This window comes from Oncorhynchus mykiss, chromosome 7 (assembly GCF_057628025.1).
Source record: "Oncorhynchus mykiss isolate SJ-2025 chromosome 7, ASM5762802v1, whole genome shotgun sequence".
Taxonomy (NCBI): Eukaryota; Metazoa; Chordata; class Actinopteri; order Salmoniformes; family Salmonidae; genus Oncorhynchus; species Oncorhynchus mykiss.
In genome coordinates, this window is record NC_143028.1 from 32,914,892 (window position 1) to 32,938,053 (window position 23,162).

At 42.7% G+C, this 23,162-nt stretch overlaps 1 protein-coding gene across 8 annotated transcripts in view; it reads right to left on the reverse strand.

Annotated features, from left to right (window-relative positions):
* LOC110527715 (kinesin-like protein KIF21B) overlaps window positions 1–23,162 on the reverse strand; it is a 127,879-nt gene that overhangs the window by 29,573 nt on the left and 75,144 nt on the right. For all 8 annotated transcript variants that reach the window (XM_090240725.1, XM_090240723.1, XM_090240724.1 and 5 more), the window contains exons 3-16: window positions 19,401–19,583; window positions 17,671–17,820; window positions 16,305–16,436; window positions 13,795–14,052; window positions 9,030–9,145; window positions 6,819–7,014; window positions 5,969–6,158; window positions 5,561–5,624; window positions 5,109–5,342; window positions 4,427–4,659; window positions 3,902–4,090; window positions 3,552–3,751; window positions 3,190–3,297; window positions 2,657–2,847 (exon numbers count right to left, since the gene is read on the reverse strand). In XM_090240725.1, the coding sequence (XP_090096851.1) occupies window positions 2,657–2,847; window positions 3,190–3,297; window positions 3,552–3,751; window positions 3,902–4,090; window positions 4,427–4,659; window positions 5,109–5,342; window positions 5,561–5,624; window positions 5,969–6,158; window positions 6,819–7,014; window positions 9,030–9,145; window positions 13,795–14,052; window positions 16,305–16,436; window positions 17,671–17,820; window positions 19,401–19,583 (2,444 nt within the window). The remainder of the gene's footprint in view (window positions 1–2,656; window positions 2,848–3,189; window positions 3,298–3,551; window positions 3,752–3,901; window positions 4,091–4,426; window positions 4,660–5,108; window positions 5,343–5,560; window positions 5,625–5,968; window positions 6,159–6,818; window positions 7,015–9,029; window positions 9,146–13,794; window positions 14,053–16,304; window positions 16,437–17,670; window positions 17,821–19,400; window positions 19,584–23,162) is intronic.

Sequence of the window (23,162 nt, forward strand, 5' to 3'; positions counted from 1 at the left end):
GCAGCTCTGAACAGTTTAAACTGGATTTTAAAGAGCTGATTGACTCTCTGCTAGACACTAATAGAAGACCCATCATATCTGACCCTGTGCCCTCTCTGAATCGTGGCATTGAACCCTTTAGCAGGATTCTTTCTCTTCACAACTGGCTACGTGATTATTGCAGCTCAATGGCTGTTGACAATTTCGATACCTTTTGGAAACAAAACACTTTTTACAAGGAGGACAGGATCCAACACAAATACTTTGGGTTCCTGATCCAATATTCGGCTGCGTTGTGACAATGACTTATCAATGACCCAAGCCCAGCTCAGCTAATCCCTACTATTGTGACGCAGAATTGTCATAATGCTTCAGCAAATGTACATTACACCAGGGGCATTGGTAGACACAATGTAAGTAACTTCATTTATGTCCATCTAACTGCTTTGAATGCCTCTGCTGATCCTACAGCTATTGTATGCAGTAATCATATGCCTACGAACCAGATCTCTACTATTGGCACTGAGGCGGTGTGGCCTAGGAGGATGTCCACTGTCTGCAGCTCACCCTGCACTAACATAAATAACATGAGCATATCTACTTCTACTAAGCTTCCCAGTAAAGAATGAAAATGAAAACAAGGAAGCACCCCAGTAGCATACCACCCAGCATACCACTGCTGGCTTGCTTCTGAAGCTAAGCAGGGTTGGTCCTGGTCAGTTCCTGGATGGGAGACCAGATGCTGCTGGAAGTGGTGTTGGAGGGCCAGTAGGAGGCACTCTTTCCTCTGGTCTAAAAAAATATCCCAATACCCCAGGGCAGTGATTGGGGACACTGCCCTGTGTAGGGTGCCGTCTTTCAGATGGGATGTTAAAAGGGTGTCCTGACTCTCTGAGGTCATTAAATATCCCACGGCACTTATCGTAAGAGTAGGGGTGTTAACCCCGGTGTCCTGGCTAAATTCCCAATCTGGCCCTCAAACCATCACGGTCACCTAATATTCCCCAGTTTACAATTGTCTCATTCATCCCGCTCCTCTCCCCTGTAACTATTCCCCAGGTTGTTGCTGCAAATGAGAACATGTTCTCAGTCAACTTACCTGGTAAAATAACGGATAAATAAAAGAAAAGTGCTCAAAATAGCCCATGTAAACATATGTAGGTTCATGAAATCAATAATTTGCTAGTAACAGATGACATTCATAAGGGGCGGCAGGGTAGCCTAGTGGTTGGACTATTAACCGGAAGGTTGCAAGTTCAAACCCCCGAGCTGACAAGGTACAAATCTGTCGTTCTGCCCCAACCCACTGTTCCTAGGCCGTCATTGAAAATAAGAATTTGTTCTTAACTGACTTGCCTTGTTAAATAAATAAAATATTCTGACAATCTCTGAAACTCACTTGGATAATATCTTTGATGATACAGTGGTAAAAATACAAGGTTATAACATTTATAGAAAATACAGAAATGCCAATAGTGTTGCTGTTCATATTCAGAACCACATTCCTGTAAAGAATGAAAGAGGATCTCATGTTAAATACTGTTGAAGTAATATGGCTACAGATTGATCTGCCTCACCTAAAGCTCATTCTGGTGGGAAGCTGCTATAGACCACCAAGTGTTAACAGACAGTATCTGGATAACATGTGTGAAATGCTTAATAATGTATGTGACACCAACAGAGACTTTATTTTCTGGGTGATTTAAATATTGACTGGCTTTCATCAAGCTGCCCACTCAAGAAAAAGCTTCAAACTGTAACCAGAGCCTGCTACCTGGTTCAGGTTAATAGTCAACCTACCAAGGTAGTTACAGACAGCACAGGAATGAAATCAACATGTATTGATCACATCTTTACTAATGCTGCAGAAATTAGCTTGAAAGCAGTATTCAGATCCATCGGATGTAGTGATCACAATATTGTAGCCATATCTAGGAAAAACAACGTTCCAAAGGCTGGGCCTAATATAGTGTACAAGAGGTCATACAATAAGTTGTAGTGATTCCTATGTTGTTGATGTAAAGAATATTTGTTGGTCGGTGGTGTGTAATGAGGATCAAACAGAAGCTGCACTTGACACATTTATGATTTTTTTTAAATTACATTTTAATTAACCTTTATTTAACTAGGCAAGTCAGTTAAGAACAAATTCATATTTACAATGATGGTCTACCCCGGTCCAAACCCAGACGACGCTGGGCCAATTGTGTGCCGCCAATCACAGCCAGATGTGATGCAACCAGATACTGCAGTGAAGCCTCTTGCACTGAGATGCAGTGTCTTAGACCATTGCTTATTCCAGTTACTAATAAGCATGCACATATTAAGAAAATTACTGTTAATTCCCTGTGGATTGCTGAGGAATTGAAAAATAAAATAAAAATGCAAATAAGGCTTTACAGTAAGAGTATTTGTTACCATAAAATGACTACAGTAGCATTATTGGTACTGTAAATCAATTACGGTAACAGTATTAGTATACCATAAAATATTATACCATAAAAATACTAACAGTATACTGTAAAATATGGTACAGTAACATACAGGTTTTTTTTTTTTACAGTAACTTACAGGTAAGTTAGTTGAAAAATAACAGGCCATTTTTACAGTGTATGTTAACACTATAGAGAATGGGGTGCCATTTGGGATACAACCTCTGTATAGCGGCACTACCTACCGGTTGGACTCTGGTTCAGAGGAGGTGGTGCTGGCAGACAGTTCTGCTCCGGAGTCTAGGGGCTGTAGTCGTCTAGCCATACGTCCAGACATGGGTTTAGCCAAACGTCGTAAGGCTGTCACCTCCTGGCTCTTTCTCCTCAGTACCAGCTCCTGCTGACGCTTCTGACTCTCCAACGAACGAATCTGGTACTGATAGGGGAGAGGTCAGTCAATATATGGGTGACTCTGTATATTAACCATACATGTCTCAAAGTCAGTAACCTGGAAATGGGTAACAGATAAACAGAGAGAGAGCGATACATTAACAATAGACAAAAATGTAGATCCGAGGGCAGCCTATGGATTAGAGAAGCAGGCTAATAGCTGAAAAGTTGCAGGTTCCATTCCCAGGGCGGTTGATAAGAAAGTTGGAGATCAACTGGTAACCAGAAGAGTGATGGCTTTAGAAACTGCAGTCTACTAGGGGGGTGATCATGTGAAGCAGGTACTTTCTTTCAGCACAAAAACACACACACACACACACACACATACTTCCTGTCGTCGCTGCTCCTTCTTGAGCTGAGCGATCTCTCTGTTCCTCTTGGCCTCCATCATCCTCCTCCTCAGCTGCTCCTCCTTCATCTGCTTCATCAGTGCCACCTGGAGACCGGGAGGACACACTGCACTTAGCTGGAGAGTACCATCAGTGCCCGGAGCGTTATTGAGGTGCAAGGAACAAATGTTGACCCGGATCTTCACGTCAGCATTTCCTAGATTTGACTCCTTTGTCTCACTTATTGGGTAGGGGACGGGCAAAGGTCTCAACATTGCATATAATAGAAATGCACTTAATGTAGCCTACAGAGCTAACATCCTTCCCTGCTCCTCCTTCTCCTCCTCCTCCTCCTCCTCACCTTGGCTTTCTTCATCTCGTTGACCTCCTGCTGCAGTTTCTTTAGTTCCTGTTCATAGCGTCCCTGGTTCTTCAGTAGCCTCGTGTGTTCCTTCTGTGCTGCCTGCAGTTTCAGCAGGTCTCTGTTCATCTCCTTCAGCCTCTTCTCATACTCGGATTTAATCCTGCTAGCCTTCTCCTCCGTGTAGTTCTCCATAGACACTGAAGGAGGAGAGAGGGAAGGAAGATAGATAAAGTGTGTCTGAAAGAGGTACAATCGAGACAGAGAGCAGCGTGTCTATTCAGCATCTATGCGTCGCTCCACTCACTGAGGGGATCCTGTGTGCCTACATTACCCATAGTTCTACTCACAGAGGTTGTGCAGTACTCTATCTCTCTCAAGCTGTGTGTCTCTGATCTTGTTCTGCAGCAGGATGAGTTTCTCTTCATACTGTAGCTTGAGCTGCAGCAGTCTCTTCTGACTGTTCTCCAGCTCATCTATCAACTTCTGCTTGATCTCAATCTCACTCGTCAGGTCTGCCAGATCCACCTGGAAATTAGCTGCAGGGGGTTAGAGGGCAGAGAGCAAAGAGAGGTCAAGGGTCAAGAGGTGAACACTGTGGCTCTAAGACAGACATGTTACAGTAGAGTGGGGCAGTTGCACATTTCAAATCAACTCCTAGCCCTAATGCTAATTAGGTACTCCTTGTAGATCTGAAAGGATTGGACAGGTTAAGCAATATGGTGAAAGTACCATACAGCCAAACAGAGGACAAAATTGTCCTTTCACCATATTGCTGATGCGCATCAATCCTGTCAAAGCGACAGTACACAACGGCAATAGGTTGAATTGGAATGGAGACACTTCTGCCGCTGCCATTGTTGTCATCCACTAACCTTTCTCATCAGAGTCCGAGTCGGAGTCCACCAGACTCTCATCACTGTCAAACTCCTCTTCGTCCCTCCCCTCCTCCTCTTCCTCGTCACACCCGCTCTCCTCCTCCTGCAGAGGTGACATCACGTCCTCTGTGTAGTTGTCATCCGAGTCCATCTGGCCGTTTTCTCCATTATGTCCGTTCTCATGAGAATGAAGCTTCGCTCGTTTCTTCAACCCTTTCTCTTTCTCTGGGCTGCAAGTAGAACATATTGACCCGGGATCAGAGTAGGACACACACACACACACACACAAAGTAGAGAGAGAAGGCACAGCTCATAACAGCTGTGACCCAATAAGCAGTTTATTATTTATTTACCATATTAATCTATTACTAATATTGTTTACATACCATGTGCCTTTGATTTGATTTGTCTGATTTAGTTTGGGACTCTTCCAAAAAAAAAAAAAATCTGCCATTGTGTTTTGGGACTGTTGCCAAGTGAACACGGAGAGCTCAGTTATTAGCAGAGACCTCTCACACTCCCTTTCTTGATCTCCCTCTATCCGTCCATCTCTCTCGCTCTCCCTCCCTCGCTCGCTCTCCCTCCCTCCCTCCAGTGGCAGTGAGAGCTGCTTGTCACTGTGCGATCATTACTCCACTACCATCCTTGTCCCATTCCTCCCCTCTTCCTCTCCTCTTACCTCATCCTCCTCTGTCTCCTCTCCTTCTTCTTCAGCCTCTCGATGTCCGTCTTGGCTCGACGAATCACGTCCGTCATCTCCGCCTCCATGGAAAGGGAAGGGGAGGAGCCTAAGGGGTGTGGCCCTGGGGTGGAGCTATGAGAGGAGGAGGTGGTGAACGGGGAGCGGGAGGAGAGACGGGTTACACTGCGACGAAGACACTCGTTCATCGACTCGCTCTCCAGGAGCTTTGATCTGGGGGGGGGGGTGTTGTAGAGAGAACAAGAAGACAAACAGATGTCATCAGTCAAACTTAACTCTTACGGTATATACAGAACATAATCTGAAAGTTCCTCAAACTACAAAAAGATACAAACTCCATGAACAGTGCAGTAACGGCAAAACACAGTGAGCTGCAACTCCGTGAACTGCTTTCCCCCCCGCTCAGTCTAAAGCTCATTACAGACTCTTACCTGAGCTCCTCGATCTCTCTGATATAGTTCTGTATCAGAGCACCAATCTCCTCATTGCCCTCACCTAGAGGTCAAAAGGTCAGAGTTCACAGTCAGGTCACCGTGAGGTCACATTGAGACACAAGAGATTAACACTTCTTAATTAACTACATGATATGGTCTGTGTCTGAAAGCCTTTTTAGTGGTCAAATCCTAGTCTCCTCAATTCCTCTCAAAGCTCATTGGAGGAGAAGGTCTAAGGGATGGATGGACCTTGGGTCCTCTCCTCCAATTCACCTTGAGAGGGATGTGTAGGAATTGATTAAACAAGGAAGGAGAGAAAAAGGATTTAATAGCTATCAATGTTTTCAGACAGCCACAATCTTCAACAATCAGCCAATCCCATTGGAGAGTCTCTCTCGGTCTTACCCGACTTGGCCAGCAGCGTGCTGACCTCGTTGGCGAGGAGCGTGGTTACCCGTGTGTTGAGGTGGTCGATGGTCTCCTGCATGGCTTTGACTCGCATGCGTAGCGTGTCGTTCTCTCTCTGTAACATCGAGTTCTCCTGGAACAGATCACTGAAGCCCTCCGAGCCGTCCTCACCTGCCACACGCTTACCCTGGGGAGGGGGACAATACACATACAGGAATATTTTATCTCCTCCAATGAACATACAGAACAATGACATTTCATTCAACCAACAAAGAGAATATTGATTTTTATATCACTTGTTGGTAAAAATTCCCATTTTCCATTTTATTTCTTTACATACTGGTTAACACCTCAGCCAATCATAAATGAGACAACATTATTTCAGCCAATCACATGCTCCATTACTCTCCAACTCCGAACGAATCTTTCCTACAACTCAACACGGTCATCCATTGGTTATGCACCATTAACTCTCTCTTAATAACATTATTGCTCTAAACCATCCCTATGCTTCCTGTAATCTTCTAGGCCAAAGGTTAAAGTTGCTTAACAAGAGGGAAGGGATATTTTTCCATTCCTTCTTTCCATCCCTCCATCCTCACTTCCTTTTGTCTCTCCCAAGTCCCGACATCCCTTCCTCTCTCCATTGGTCCCTCCTCCCACTTCTCCATCCTCCAACCTCTCCGCCCTCCTATATCTCTATCCATTTCCCTTCTTCTCTCCCTTTATCCATCGCTCCCTGACTCCATCCCTCCCTCATTCTCTCTACCCCCCCTTACCCCATCCCTCCCTCCCTCCCCCAATCCCAAACCTCTGTCCCTCCTGCTATCCCTCCATCTCTCCTCACCGCTTTATACTCCATAAGTTCCATTTGTAGCCTGGCAATCTCAGCCCTCAGGACAGACATCTGTTGGCTGGTCTTGTCTTGGTTCACCACCACCTTGTTCTTGATGTTCCTGGCTCTGTTGGCGTACTTCAGTGTGTTCAGGGTCTCCATGAAGTCCCGATCCGACGGACTCACACACGCGATCATCAAAGTACGACTGGAGAGAGGAAAGGAATACGACATGCTAGTGTGTGTGTGTGTGTGTGTGTGTGTGTGTGTGTAAGCGCATGCATGTACAGTACCAGTCAAAAGTTTGGACACCACATCTACTCAGTCAAGGGTTTTTCTTTATTTTTACTATTTTCTACATTGCAGAATAATAGTGAAGACATCAAAACTATGAAATAACACATATGGAATCATGTAGTAACCAAAAAAAGTGAAACAAATCCAAATGTATTTTATATTTGAGATTCTTCAAAGTAGCCAAACTTTGCCTTGATGACAGCTTTGCACACTCTTGGCATTCTCTCAACCAACTTCATGAGGTAGTCACCTGGAATGCCTTTCAATTAAAACTTCTTAGTTTCAGGCGAATAACTTCAAAAACTAATAAGAAATAACAGTTTTAGGAGAAGGACACAGTCTTGGAAATTCGTATTTGCACACACCATGAAGACATTTCGCACCTGCTTAAATTGGTTTCCTATCGAACATACTTCTTTCTGAAATAAATAATATAGTTTGATTACATTTTAGGGTATCTGAGGAGTAAATAGAAAAGTATTTTGACTTGTTGAAACAAAGTTTAGGGGTAGATTTTTGGATTCCTTTTCTGCAAGTTGAACGAGTGGATTACTCAAATCGATGGTGCCAACTAAACAGACTTTTTGGGATATAAAGAAGGATTTTATCTAACAAAACAACACTACATGTTATAGATGGGACCCTTTGGATGACAAATCAGAGGAAGATTTTCAAAAAGTAAGTTAATATTTAATTGTTATATGTGCTGGTGGAAAAAAACCTGTGCCGGTGGAAAAATATTTAGATGTGGGGTGCCGTCCTCAAACAATCGCATGGCATGTTTTAGCTGTAATAGCTACTGTAAATCGGACAGTGCAGTTATATTAACATGAATTTAAGATTTCAGCCGATATAAGACATTTATATGTACCTAAATGTTTAAAATCCATAATATTTATGATTATTTATTTGAATTGCACGCCCTCCAGTTTCACTGGAAGTTGTCTCGCTAGCGGGACACCGATTCTTGAGAAGTTTTAACAGGTGTGCCTTGTTAAAAGTTAACTTGTGGAATTTCTTTCCTTCTTGATGCGTTTGAGCCAATCAGTTGTGTTGTGACAAGGTAGGGGTGATATACAGAAGAACTTTGAAAGTTTCTTCAAGTGCAGCCTCAAAAACCATCAAGTGCTGTGATGAAACTTTCCACAGGAAAGAAATACACAAAATTACCTCTGCTGCAGAGGATAAGTTCATAAGAGTTACCAGCCTCAGAAATTGCAGCCCACATTAATGGTTCAGAGTTGAAGTAACAGATATATCTCAACACCAACTGTTCAGAAGAGACTGCACGAATCAGGCCTTTGTGGTCGAATAGCTGCAAAGAAACCACTACTAAAGGACACCAATAATAAGAAGAGACTTGCTTGGGATTATGAAACACGAGCAATGGACATTAGACCGGTGGAAATCTGTCCTTTGCCCTGATGAATCCAAATTTGAGATTTTTGGTTCCAGCCACCGTGCCTTTGTGAGACGCAGAGTAGGTGAACGGATCATCTCCACATGTGTAGCTCTCACCGTGAAGCATGTGTAAGGGCTATTTGACCAAGAAGGAGAGTGATGGAGTGCTGCATCAGATGGCTTGGCCTCCACAAACATCTGACCTCAACCGAACTGAGATGGTTTGGGATGAGTTGGACTGCAGAGTGAAGGAATATCAGCCAACAAGTGCTCAGCGTATGTGGGAACTCCTTCAAGACTGGCGGAAAAGCATTCCAGGTGAAGCTGGTTGAGAGAATGCCAAGAGTGTGCAAAGCTGTCATCAAGGCAAAGGGTGGCTACTTTGAAGAATCTAAAATGTAACACTTTTTTGGTTACTACATGATGTAGTATGTGTTATTTCATAGTTTTGATGTCTTCATTATTATTTTACATTGTATAAAATAAAGAAAAACCAATGAATGAGTAGGTGCGTGTGTGTGTTACCTGTTTCCTCCCAGTGAGTCCTGTAGTAGGCGCGTTAGTTTAGAGTCTCTGTAGGGAACATGTCCTCCTTTCTTAGCCTGGTCCCCCAGAGCACTGATCACATTCCCCAAAGCCAGCTAGAACACATACTCATAACCATCATCATCACGTTTCTCAGCACCAATTAAAACACAAACACAACATCATCACACACACACACACACACACACAGATTAATGAAGGGGCCCACATGGGGACAGAGGCAAAACAAATATTATTAAAAAACATATCCAGTCACAGGAGCCCACTCTCAACGTCCAAAATACACCAGAGAGCACAATTCAGGCCCAGGGGATCAATAATTTCAAAAGAATGACTGGATTAAAGGGATACTTCAGGATTTTGACAATGGTGCTCTCAATGGTGTAGCTGTAGAATGTTTTGAGGATCTGAGAGCCCATGACAAATTCTCAGTGTCCTGAGGGGGAAGAGTCGTTTTCATGCCCTTTTCACAGCTGTGTTGGGACTGACCACGATAGATCCTTAGTGATGTGGACACCAAGAAACTTGATCGTCAGTGATCAAGCCTACCACTGTAGTGTCGTTGGCAAACTTAATGATGGGTGTTGGAGTCATGCGCGGCCACGCTGTCGTGGGTAAACAGGGAGTACAGGAGGGGACTAAGCACGCAACCCGGCACGGGACCCCGTGTTGAGGCTCAGCGTGGCGGATGTGTTGCTGTCGACCTACACCAACACCTGTCTACCTACACCACCCGTCAAGAAGTCCAGGATCCAATTGCAGGGGAAGGTGTCCCAGGGTCCTGAGCTTAGTGATGAGCTTGGAGGACACTATGGTGTTGAATGCTGAGCTGTCGTCAAGGAACAGCATTCTGACGTAGGTGTTCCTATTGTCTGAGTGAGAAAGGGCAGTGTGGAGTACAATAGAGATTGCGTCATCTGTGGATCTGTTGGGGCAGTATACGAATTGGAGTGGGTGCAGGGTGTCTGGGATGATGGTGTTGATGTGAGCCATGACCAGCTTTTCTAAGCATTTCATCAAATCAAATTTTATTGGTCACATACACATGGTGAGCAGATGTTAATGTGAGTGTAGCGAAGGGCTTGTGCTTCTAGTTCCGACAGTGCTGTAATATCTAACACGTAATCTAACAATTTCCCAACAACTACCTAATACACACACATATAAAGGGGTGAATGAGAATATGTACATATAAGTATATGAATGAGCGATGGCCGAGCAGCATAGGCAAGGTGCAGTAGATGGTATAAAATACAGTATATACATGTGATATGAGTAATGTAAGATATGTAAACATTACTAACGTGGCATTATTTAAAGTAGCATTGTTCAAAATGTCTAGTGATCCATTGATTTTATTTCACTTTATTTAACCAGGTAGGCCAGTTGAGAACAAGTTCTCATTTACAACTGCGACCTGGCCAAGATAAAGCATAGCAGTGCGACAAAAACAACAACAGAGTTACACACAAACAAACATACAGTCAATAACACAAAATAAAATATAGAAAGAGCCATGTACAGTGTGAGCAAATGCAGAAGAGCAGGGAGGTAGGCAATAAATAGGCCATAGAGGCGAAAATAATTACAATTTAGCATTAATATTGGTGTGATATACAGTTGAAGTCGGACGTTTACATACACTTAGGTTGGAGTCATTAAAACTCGTTTTTCAACCACTCCACAAAAATCTTGTTAACAAACTATATTTTTGGCAAGTCGGTTAGGACATCTACTTTGTGCATGACACAAGTCATTTTCCAAAAATTGTTTACAGGCAGATTATTTCACTTATAATTCACTGTATCACAATTCCAGTGGGACAGAAGTTTCCATACACTAAATTGACTGTGCCTTTAAACAGATTGGAAAGTTCCAGAAAATTATGTCATGGCTTTAGAAGCTTCTGAAAGGCTAATTGAAATCATTTGAGTCAATTGGAGGTGTACCTGTGGATGTATTTCAAGGTCTACCTTCAAACTCAGTGCCTCTTTGCTTTACTTCATAGGAAACCAAAAGAAATCAGCGAAGACCTCAAAAAATAATTGAAGGCCTCCACAAGACTGGTTCATGCTTGGGAGCAATTTCCAAAAGCCTGAAGGTACCACGTTCATCTGTACAAACAATAGTACGCAAGTATAAACACCATGGGACCACGCAGCCGTCATACCGCTCAGGAAGGTTCTGTCTCCTAGAGATGAACGTACTTTGGTGCGAAAAGTTCAAATCAATCCCAACAGCAAAGGACCTTGTGAAGATGCTGGAGGAAACAGGTACAAAATAATCTATATCCACAGTAAAATGAGTCCTATATCGACCAATCCTGAAAGGCCGCTCAGCAAGGACGAAACCACTGCTCCAAAACCGCCGTAGAAAAGCCAGACTACGGTTTGCAACTGCACATGGGGACAAAGATCGTACTTTATGGAGAAATGTCCTCTGGTCTGATGAAAAAAATATATATAACTATTTGGCCATAATGACCATCGTTATGTTTGGAGGAAAAAGGGGGAGGCTTGCAAGCTGAAGAACACCATCCCAACCGTGAAGCACGGGGGTGTCAGCATCATGTTGTGGGGGTGCTTTGCTTGCAGGAGGGACTGGTGCACTTCACAAAATAGATGGCATCATGAGGTAGGACAATTATGTGGATATATTGAAGCAACATCTCAAGACATCAGTCAGGAAGTTAAAGCTTGGTCGCAAACGGGTCTTCCAAATGGACAATGACCCCAAGCATACTTCCAAAGTTGTAGCAAAATGGCTTTAGGACAACTAAGTCAATGTATTGAAGTGGCCATCACAAAGCCCTGACCTCAATCATATAGAAAATTTGTGGGCAGAACTAAAAAAGTGTGTGCGAGCAAGGAGGCCTACAAAGCTGACTCAGTTACACCAGCTCTGTTAGAAGGAATGCGGCAAAATTCACCCAACCTATTGTGGGAAGCTTGTGGAAGGCTACCCGAAATGTTTGACCCAAGTTAAACAATTTAAAAGGCAATGCTACTATGTACTAATTGAATGTATGTAAACTTCTGAGCAACTGGGAATGTGATTAAATAAATAAAAGATGAATTAATAATTCGCTCTACTATTATTCTGATATTTCACATTCTTAAAATAAAGTGGTAATCCTAATTGACCTAAAACATGGAATTTTTACTTGGATTAAATGGCGGGGCTTTACCTTGCAAAGACTTAAGGATGACCTGGAGCCAGTGGGTTTGGCGAAGGATATGTAGTGAGGGCCAGCCAACGAGAGCATACAGGTCGCAGTGGTGGGTAGTATATGGGGCTTTGGTTATAAAACGGATGGCACAGTGATAGACTACATCCAGTTTGCTGAGTAGTGTTGGGGGCTATTTTGTAAATGACATCGCCAAAGTCAAGGATCGGTAGGATAGTCAGTTTTATGAGGGTATGTTGGCGGCATGAGTGAAGGAGTCTTTGTTACGAAATAGGAAGCCGATTCTAGATTTAACTTTGGATTGGAGATTGTTAATGTGAGTCTGGAAGGAGTGTTTACAGTCTAACCAGGCACCTAGGTATTTGTAGTTGTCCACATATTCTAGATCAGAACCATCCAGGGTAGTGATGCTAGTCGGGCAGGGGGGTGCGGGCAGCGATCGGTTGAAGAGCATGTACTAGCATTTAAAAGCAGTTGGAGGCAATGGAAGGAGTGTTGAATGGCATTGAAGCTCGTTTGGAGGTTTGTTAGCACAGTGTCCAAAGAAGGGCCAGATGTATACAGAATGGTGTCGCCTGCGTAGAGGTGGATCAGAGAATCAACAGCAGCAAGAGCGACATCATTGATGTATACAGAGAAAAAAGTCGGCCGGAAAAGAGCCGGCCTGTTTATTAAAGTGTCCTGTGATTGTGTCTCAATACAGTATATACATCAGATATGAGCAATGTAAGATATGTAAACATTGTTAAAGTGACATTAAAGAACGCGAAGCAAGGCGACCATCTCTGTCGGCGTCATCTTAAATCATGGCTACAGATGTGAGTGCTATGGGGCGATAGTCATTTAGACAAGTCACTTTGGCAGTCTTGGGCACAGGAACTATTGTGGTCTGCTTGAAAAGTGTAGCTAATATAGACTGGGTCAGGGATAGGTTGACAATGTCAGTGAAGACACTTTACAGCTGGTCAGCACATGCTCTGAGTGTGCGTCCTGGTAGTCCATCAGGCCATGCAGCCTTGTGAATGTCCCTTTCTAGGGAGTTTTTCCTAGCCACCGTGCTTCTACACCTGCATTGCTTGCTGTTTGGGGTTTTAGGCTGGGTTTCTGTACAGCACTTTGAGATATCAGCTGATGTACGAAGGGCTATATAAATACATTTGATTTGATTTGATTTGATTTAATCTGTTTAAAGGTCTAACTCACATCAGCTACAGAGAGCGTGATCACACAGTCGTCCGGAACAGCTGGTGCTCTCATGCATTGTTCAGTTTTGCTTGCCTTGAAGCGAGCATAGAATAGGCATTTAGCTTGTCTGGTAGGCTCTAGTCACTAAGCAGCTCACGGCTTGGCTTCCCTTTGTAATCCGTGATAGTTTGCAAGCCCTACCACATCAGACGAGAGTCAGAGGCAGTATTGTAGGATTCAATCTTATTAATGCTTTGCCTGTTTGATGATTTGTCGGAGGGCCTAGTGGGATTTCTTATAAGCGTACGTACGGGTTAGTGTCCTGCTCCTTGGAAGTGGCAGCACACGCACACACACAAACACACTCCTCACCAGTCCACAGTTGATGGATATGCCCTCCCGAGCCCGTTCTCCCGTTGCTCCGGTGCGTTTGAGTCTCTCTGATCCAGCTAGGTCCACAAAGTGAAACTTGGCCATCAGAGTCTCATACTCAGGCTTGATAATTGACCCTCCATCTCCGACAACACCATTCACCTCTCCGTTCACCTCCCCAATCACACCTCCATTTTCATCACCGTTCACCTCCCCAATCACACCTCCATTTACACCTCCGTTCACCTCACCATTCTCCTGGAGAGAGAGAGAGAGAGAGAGACGGATAGAGAGACCACAATTAGTGAACAATTATCAACAAACACTAATTCAAACGTTTTAATTATTTGTATTACTGTCATTACTTTACTTGTCACTCGGTCTGATACGTTCATCTTTCTCCTCTTCACTCCTCTTTTCCCCTCTTCTACCTTTATTTATTCTCTTTGAGTCTCTCCCTAAGTCAATACATCAACAGTGCCTTTAGAAAGTCTACACTACCTTTCAAAATGTTCCCCTTTTGTTGCCTTATAGCCTGGAATTAAAATTCATTAAAATAGTTTTTCCCCATTGATCTACACATCCTACTCCACAACTTCCAAGTGAAAAAAAGAGTCCAGGTTTTCTTTAGAAAATCAAAACAGAAATATCTTGGTTGGATAAGTGTCCAGCTCCCGTGTAATAGTAATCCCAAATTAGCTCAAGTGTAACCAATTACCTTCAAAATCACACACCAAGTTAATTGGCCTCCACCTGTGTTAAATTGTAGTGATTCACATGATTTCGGGATAAATTCAGCAGTTCCTGTAGGTTCCCTCTGCTGGGTAGTGAATTGCAAAGCAAAAACTCAACCTTGAGCACAAAGGAGCTTTCAAAGGAAATCCGGAACCAAGTTCTGGAAAGGCACAGATCAGTGGATGGGTATAAAAAGATTTCAAAGGCCTTGAATATCTCTTAGAGCACGGTCAAGACAATTGCTAAGAAGTGGAAAGTGTATGGCACCACCGATACCCTGCGGAGCTCAGGCCGTCCCTCCAAACTGGATGACCGAGCAAGCAGGAGACTGATTAGAGTGGTTACCAAGAGTCAAATGGAAACTTTCAAAGAGCTCCAGGCTTTTAAGGCGAAGACTGGTCAAAGTGTGCATGTGATAACAATATTTCAAGCACTCCACAAATGTTGCATGTATGGTAGCGTGGCAAGAAGGAAGCCATTACTCAAGAAAGCCCACTTGGAATCGCATTTGAAGTATGTAAAAAAAAACACTTGATTCTGTAGCCTCGTGGCAAAAAGTGTAGTGTTCTGACGAAACAGAAATGTAACTGTTTGACCTGAATGTAAAGCGATATGTTTGGAGCAAACACAACACCTCACCCAAAGAACACTCATCCCTACTGTGAAGCATGGAGGTAGCAGCATCATGTAATGGGGATGTTTCTCATCGCCAGGGAATTATCAGGATAGAAGTGGAAATGAATGGAGCAATGTACAGAAAAGTCCTAGAGGAAAACCTGCTGTGCTCTGCAAGAAAGCTGTAACTGGGACAGCATTTCACCTTTCAGCATGACAACAACCCAATGCACACGGCCAAAGCTACAGTGGAGTGGCTAAGGAATAAAAAGGTAAATGTGACCCGTTTCAGGAAACTAGGTGTATGTTGCAAGTCACGACTTCACAGGAGAGCCATTTGAACGTTTAACAAATAATGCTTTTTTGGGCAGAAATGCCTTCTGGAACATGTGGACTTTTATGTGCCTTAATAACAAAATTCTATGCCATCTGTAAATACGAATAAAGTTGTTAAATTACGAGCATAGTTGGTTAAGCCAAAACCTGCTAGCCATGATTGGCTGTGATAATGAGTGTGTTGGACATGCAGAGAGATGAGTTTCAGATTGGTCTGCAGTGTAGCATCTTGTGTCTTTAAATGAGCTGCTCATTATACATACATAATCCTTTCTACTGCATTTTTTTTTCGAAAGATATAAAGTTAGCCATGGAGAACTGCAAATATGCTGCTGAATTTATCAGGCGCTATCGACAAAGTTCAGTGGGAAAAAGTTGTGATGGACTACTTTCTGGAGGACGTTTGTGCCATGCTGGCTCTCTCGGACTCTGAAAAATGAATCAGACGATGAGGAAATCCCTGATTTAGGCAAAAACATTTTCATTGAAGACATTGTAGTGTCTTCTGATGACAGTGATGGGGAAGAAACGGCAATCGACGTGTATCAACTGTGTGTAACGTTAGTGATGTTTTCTCAGAATGACATTTCGCATTGCTATCACTGTTAATACAGCATTATTTTCACCCAAAAAAATGCATAAATCATATGGTGTGTAGATACGTAGAAAAACAAAACGCATTTAAATGCATGAAACTGAGGCACTGACACAACAAAATGTGAAAAAGGTTCAAGGGGGTGTAGATTTTCTATAAGCACTGTATCTACCCTCTCTGATCCATAACTCCCTCCCTCGCCCTCCTCTCTCCCTCCCTCCAACCCTACCTCAGTTTGTTGACAGACTCTCATCTGACAGAGGTTGATGGTGAAGATGGCGTGAGATCTGGAACTAGATGCGTTCATCTGGGTACTGGCCGTGGTACGAGACAACGCTCCCAGCTTCAGACACTGTAACAGCTGTAATACACAAACTGTTAGTACTGTACACACTAGGGCTGGGCAATACATCACATTTGAATGTATGTTTTAGCGCAGTTTTCCAAATGCCTGTTTCGCAATACCCTAGTTTTTATTAAATGTTTTGTTTTTTTACGAGCATGAGTATTACGAGTATGTCCGCTTGTTGTCATGTTATCTTTTTGATCTCCTTCGCTCCTTCTGCTGTGACTGTGTACCTTCCCGTTTACACACACACACACACACATACACCAAGCCGCTCCCCCTGCCACTCGCAATAACAAAGATGAGAGATCACTTTTTTCCTCTCTCGCTATTTGCAATTTAAGTTTGGTCCAGAATCGGTCATATGGAAACCGAAACACATTATTATTTTACTGTGCTAGAGAAGTGAACCTTTCTAATGAGACCCTTTTTATGTCTCAACTCCTCATATTGTGAGCAGAGAAGACAATACTACAAAAAGGAGTATCAATGAACATTGAATCTGACAAATGTGTGCTCAGTTTGTTTCACGCGGCACTATGTACCGCTAGCAGCACTATGTACCGCTAGCAGCACTATGTACCGCTAGCAGCATTTAAGCCAAAGACTGTTATACTAGCTGTCTAGTCTGTGTTTTCTAAATGTGCAATAAGCATAAAACACAATTATATAAGGAATTGACAACTCGTTCTCATTCTGAGAAATAAGTTAGCAAATAGCAAATAGATCCAAGATAGAAAAACTTGAAATATAAAGATTAGCTGGCTACTCACTAGTATGTGGGCTTGTGCTTGAGATATTGTTTGAAACCTGTGTTCATTTTATATAATGCCGGCTGCAAGATTTTTCTCATTATTAGTGAATGTGCATTATGCATGGTTCTGGTGAAATGTGTAACAAAAAGGGCATTCTCATAGACAGACTTGAAAGCCAGATCAGTGATTACTGCAACAACAACAAAATCAGGTAAAACAATTTTGATAAAATCAGTGGGTCTTATGGTTCTGGAAGGCTTATATTTATCCTAGGTATAATTTCACAAGCCCTGAATTCATTAGGAAATTGCTGACTGTTAGAAATGAGGTGTATTTCACCTTTAACTGTACAACAAAGATTATTTTGAGAATATTCTTTTTGAAATCAAGATATACAGTGTATCGTGAATCTCCCATATCGTGAAGTTGTCCATATCGCCCAGTCATAGCGCATGCACACACACACACACACACACACACACACACACACACACCTCTTCCTCTGAGTTGACAAGTCGTGAGGTGACTCCGGTGGTGTAGATGGAGCCGCTGCCATCCTCATGGATCTTGATATTAGACTTCCTGCTCTTACAGTCTGGGTCTCTGGCTCCGTCAAACAGATCTAGGATCTCCTCATTGTACAGCTGGAATACACACACACATACATTAAATACACACAGTAGACAGTGAGCGATGAAAGGGCAAGGATCAAATGGTGTACTACATAACCTCTGACCTTTAGGAAGCAATAAGGTTAAAGGTTGTGAGAGGTCAAGAATCAACTCAGAAGTTCCCACTTCACAGGACACACACACACACACACACAGACACACAGACACACACACATTAACCCTGGCCAACGTCTTTTTATCATCAGTACTGATAACCCAATGACCGGACAAACAGCCTACACCTGAACTAACGACAGGCACACTTAACAAGGATGGCTACCACAGCATTCTGCAGTGATACGTCATCCCATCTGGTTTGTGCTTAGTGGGACTATCATTTGTTTTTCAACAGGACAATGACCCAAAACACACCTCCAAGCAGTGTAAGGGCTATTTGACCAAGAAGGAGAGTGATGGAGTGCTGCATCAGATGACCTGGCCTCCACAATCACCCGACCTCAACCCAATTGAGATGGTTTGGGATGAGTTGGACCGCAGAGTGAAGGAAAAGCAGCCAACAAATGCTCAGCATATGTGAGAACTCCTTCAAGAATGTTGGAAAAGCATTCCAGGTGACTACCTCATGAAGCTGGTTGAGAGAATGCCAAGAGTGTGCAAAGCTGTCATCAAGTATAAAATATATTTTGATTTGTTTAACTTTATTGGTTCCTACATGATTCCATATGTGTTATTTCATAGTTTCGATGTCTTCACTATTATTCTACAATGTAGGAAAAAAGTCAAAATAAAGAAAAACCCTTGAATGAGTAGGTGTCCAAACCTTTGACTGGTATTATACATATACTGTATATCAAATATTACTTCACTACAAGCCAGACACCTGAGTGTGTACCAGGCACCTCTTGCTACAGCCAGTTAATGTCAATGACACATATAAATAAGCTCATGTCTCCCAAACGTCTGTCTGTTCATATTCTCATTCTGGGTAACATCACAGCTGATGACCAACATCAGATCAGTCGTCAGGATCCTGTTTCAGCTGTCATCACAATGTCACGTCCTGTAGCTTCACCAGGGCTGATCCCTGCATCCCCTTCACATCTGGTTAAAGTTCATATTACCCTCACACACACACACACACACACACACACACACACACACACACACACACACACACACACACACACACACACACACACACACACACACACAATCAAAGGCAAGAATGACAAATGACAACATACAACGCATCCCTGGACGACAATATTTTATACTAAAGAGATTTTCATCTCCTCTGAACTGGGTGGGTGGCCCAAATAACTGGGTGGTATTTGTGTGTGTGTCTGTGCATGTCTGTGTGTGTATATGTTTGAGTGTGTATGTGTGAGCACATCTGTGTGTGTGTGTCTGTGTTGTGTGTACGTGTTTGTGCGTTTGTGTCTGTGTGTGCGTTCATGTGTCTGTGTGTGTGTGCGCGCGCGTCTGTCTGTGTCTGTGTGTGCGTGCATGATACAATATCCCACTCTAGGGGCTACTGCTGCTACTGCGTGTGTTTGAGGGTGCCTGCCTACTGTATGTGTGTGGGTTCTTACCTCTAGGAACTGTGCACTGACTTTAAACTCTGGAGGGTGTGTGCCCTGCTGCTGGGCCTGTGTCTTCCTCTCCTGGATGCCCAGGAACAGCTGACGAACAGCCCGCGGGATGATACCCTGGTCCTTCTCCTGCACGTTCATGTCAAACCCTGTCCCCATGGTATGGGTCTTCCCTGAGCCTGTCTGAAACAGAGAGAGAGAGACACACACACATTATTTATAACACACACACACAATTTGGTCACTTCAAGTCAGTGCATTCAAATCAAATCAATGCTTGTGTTCCTAGCTCCAACAGTGCAGTAGAATCTAACAATTCACAACAACACACACATCTAAAAGTAAAAGAATGGAATTAAGTAATACAGTTGAAGTGGGAAGTTTACATACACTTAGGTTGGAGTCATTAAAACTCGCTTTTCAACCACTCCATAAATTTCTTGTTAACAAACTATAGTTTTGGCAAGTCAGTTAGGACATCTACTTTGTGCATGACACAAGTCATTTTTCCAACAACTGTTTACAGACAGATTATTTCACTTATAATTCACTGTATCACAATTCCAGTGGGTCAGAAGATTACATACACTAAGTTGACTGTGTCTTTAAACAGCTTGGAAAATTCCAGAAAATTATGTCATGGCTTTAGAAGTTCTGATAGACTAATTAACATCATTTGAGTCAATTGGAGGTGTACCTGTGGATGTATTTCAAGGTCTACCTTCAAACTCAGTGCCTCTTTGCTTTACTTCATGGGAAAATCAAAAGAAATCAGCCAAGACCTCAGAAAAGGGTCGTTGTTCATCCTTGGGAGCAATTTCCAAACGCCTAGGTAGCACGCTCATCCACATTCATCTGTACAAACAATTGTACGCAAGTATAAACACCATGGAACCACGCAGCCGCTCAGGAAAGAGACACTGAGTTCTGTCTCCTAGAGATAAATGTACTTTGGTGCGAAAAGTGCAAATCAATCCCAGAACAACAGCAAAGGACCTTGTGAAGATGCTGGAGGAAAGAGGTACAAAAGTATCTATATCCACAGTAAAACAAGTCCTATATCGACATAACCTGAAAGGCCGCTCAGCAAGGAAGAATCCACTGCTCCAAAACAGCCATAAAAAAGCCAGACTGCGGTTTGCAACTGCACATGGGGGAAAAGATTGTACTTTTTGGGAGAATGTCCTCTGGTCTGATGAAGCAAAAATAGAACTGTTTGGCAACAATGAACATCGTTATGTTTGGAGGTAAAAGGGGGAGGCTTGCAGGCCGAAGAACACCATCCCAAACGTGAAGCACGGTTGTGGCAGCATCATGTTGTGGGGGTGCTTTGCTACAGGAGGGACTGGTGCACTTCACAAAATAAATGACATCATGAGGTAGGAAAATTATGTGGATATATTGAAGCAACATCTCAAGACATTAGTCAGGAAGTTTAAGCTTGGTCGCAAATGGGTCTTCCAAATGGGTCTTCCAAATGGACAATGACCCCAAGCACACTTCCAAAGTTGTGGCAAAATACTTAAGGACAACAAAGACAAGGTATAAGAGTGGCCATCACAAAGCCCTGACCTCAATCTTATAGAAAATGTGTGGGCAGAACTGAAAAAGCGTGTGCGAACAAGGTGGCCTACAAACCTGACTTAGTTACACCAGTTCTGTCAGGAGGAATGGGAAGCTTGTGGAAGGCTACCCGAAACCCGAAACATTTGATCCAAGTTAAACAATTTAAAGGCAATGCTACCAAATACTAATTGAGTGTATGTAAACTTCTGACCCACTGGAAATGTGATGAAAGAAATAAAAGCTGAAATAAATCATTCTCTCTACGATTATTCTGACATATCACGTTCTTAAAATAAAGTAGTGATCCTAACTGACTGAAGACAGGGAATTCTTCTGAGTTTAAATGTATTTGCCTAAGGTGTATGTAAACTTCCAACTTCAACTGTACATACATTTTTAGGACAATCAATGTCGGAGTGAAATTGACTAAATACAGTAGAATAAAATGCAAACATTATTAAAGTGGCCAGTGATTCCATGTCTTTGTATATAGTGCAGCCGCCTTTAAGGTGCAGGGTTGAGCAGCCGGGTCTAAGTATAGTAGTGGAAAAAACAACCACATATCACAGTTATAGACCTTTCTTTGAAATGGCCGCTCTCAGCAGTGTGTGTGTGCGTATTTATATTCGTCAAAAATGTGTCGTAAGATCTTTATTTCTTCAACATCAGATTTGCAACTTTTCTGTTTACACTATCCTTACTTTAGCCTTAGATGTGGTAGGTCCAAAGCTATATTCCTGCTTCATGTAGGTGAACAGATATTAGCATATAGTAAACACCATAGTATATAGACAAACAAAATAAGGCTAGCTATTCGAACTACACAGGAGCTTCTCATCTAAACCATATTGCACATAAAGTTGCACACTTGATCAATGCAACAATTCACAAACAAATATTTTAAAAGCCTTTCATTTTCAATATGGCTAACAGAGAAAAAAAGCTGTCTACTCCCTTTAATATTGCGGATAGACTGTAGCTTCCATCAATGTAACTGTACATTCTATATACATACAAGCATATGTAACGGATGTGAAACGGCTAGCTAGTCAGCGGTGGTGCGCGCTAAATAGCGTTTCAATCGGTGACGTCACTTGCTCTGAAACCTTGGAAGTGGTGGTTCCCCTTGCTCTGCAAGGGCCGTGGCTTTTGCTGCAGCGATGGGTAACGATGCATCGTGGGTGACGGTTGTTGATGTGTGCAGAGGGTCCCTGGTTCGCGCCCGGGTATGGGCGAGGGGACTGTCTAAAGTTATACTGTTACACATACATAAACTCTGCAAAAAAAAAAATCCTCTCACTGTCAACTGCATTTATTTTCAGCAAACTTAACATGTGTAAATATTTGTATGAACATAACCAGATTCAACAACTGAGACATAAACTGAACAAGTTCCACAGGCATGTGACTAACAGAAATTAATAATGTGTCCTTGAACAAAGGGAGGGGGGGGGGTCAAAATCAAAAGTAACAGTTAGTATCTCCTCATGGACTCCACCAGATTTGCCAGTTCTTGCTGTGAGATGTTACCCCACTCTTCCACCAAGGCACCTGCTAGTTCCGGGACATTTCTGGGGGGAATGGCCCTAGCCCTCACCCTCCGATCCTACAGGTCCCAGACATGCTCGATGGGATTGAGATCCGGGCTCTTCGCTGGCCATGGCAGAACACTGACGAACAGGGACGTTTCTTTTTTTTGCTGAGTTTACACTAGAGGTCGACAAATTATGATTTTTCAGCGCCGATACCGATACCAATATTGGAGGACCAAAAAGCTGATACCGATTAATTGGGCGATTTTTTTATGTATTTATTTGTAATAATGACAATTACAACAATACTGAATGAACACTTATTTTACATCAATAAAAATCAATTTAGCCTCAAATAAACAATGAAACATGTTCAATTTGGTTTAAATAATGCAAAAACTAAGTGAGAAGAGAAGTGAGAAGAAAGTAAAAGTGCAATATGTGCCATGTAAAAAAGCTTTTGTTCCTTGCTCAGAACATGAGAACATATGAAAGTTGGTGGTTCCTTTTAACATGAGACATCAATATTCCAAGGTAAGAGGTTTTAGGTTGTAGTTAATATAGTATTTATAGGACTATTTCTCTCTATACCATTTGTATTTCATATACCTTTGCCTATTGGATGCTCTTACAGGCACTATAGTATTGCCAGTGTAACTGTGTA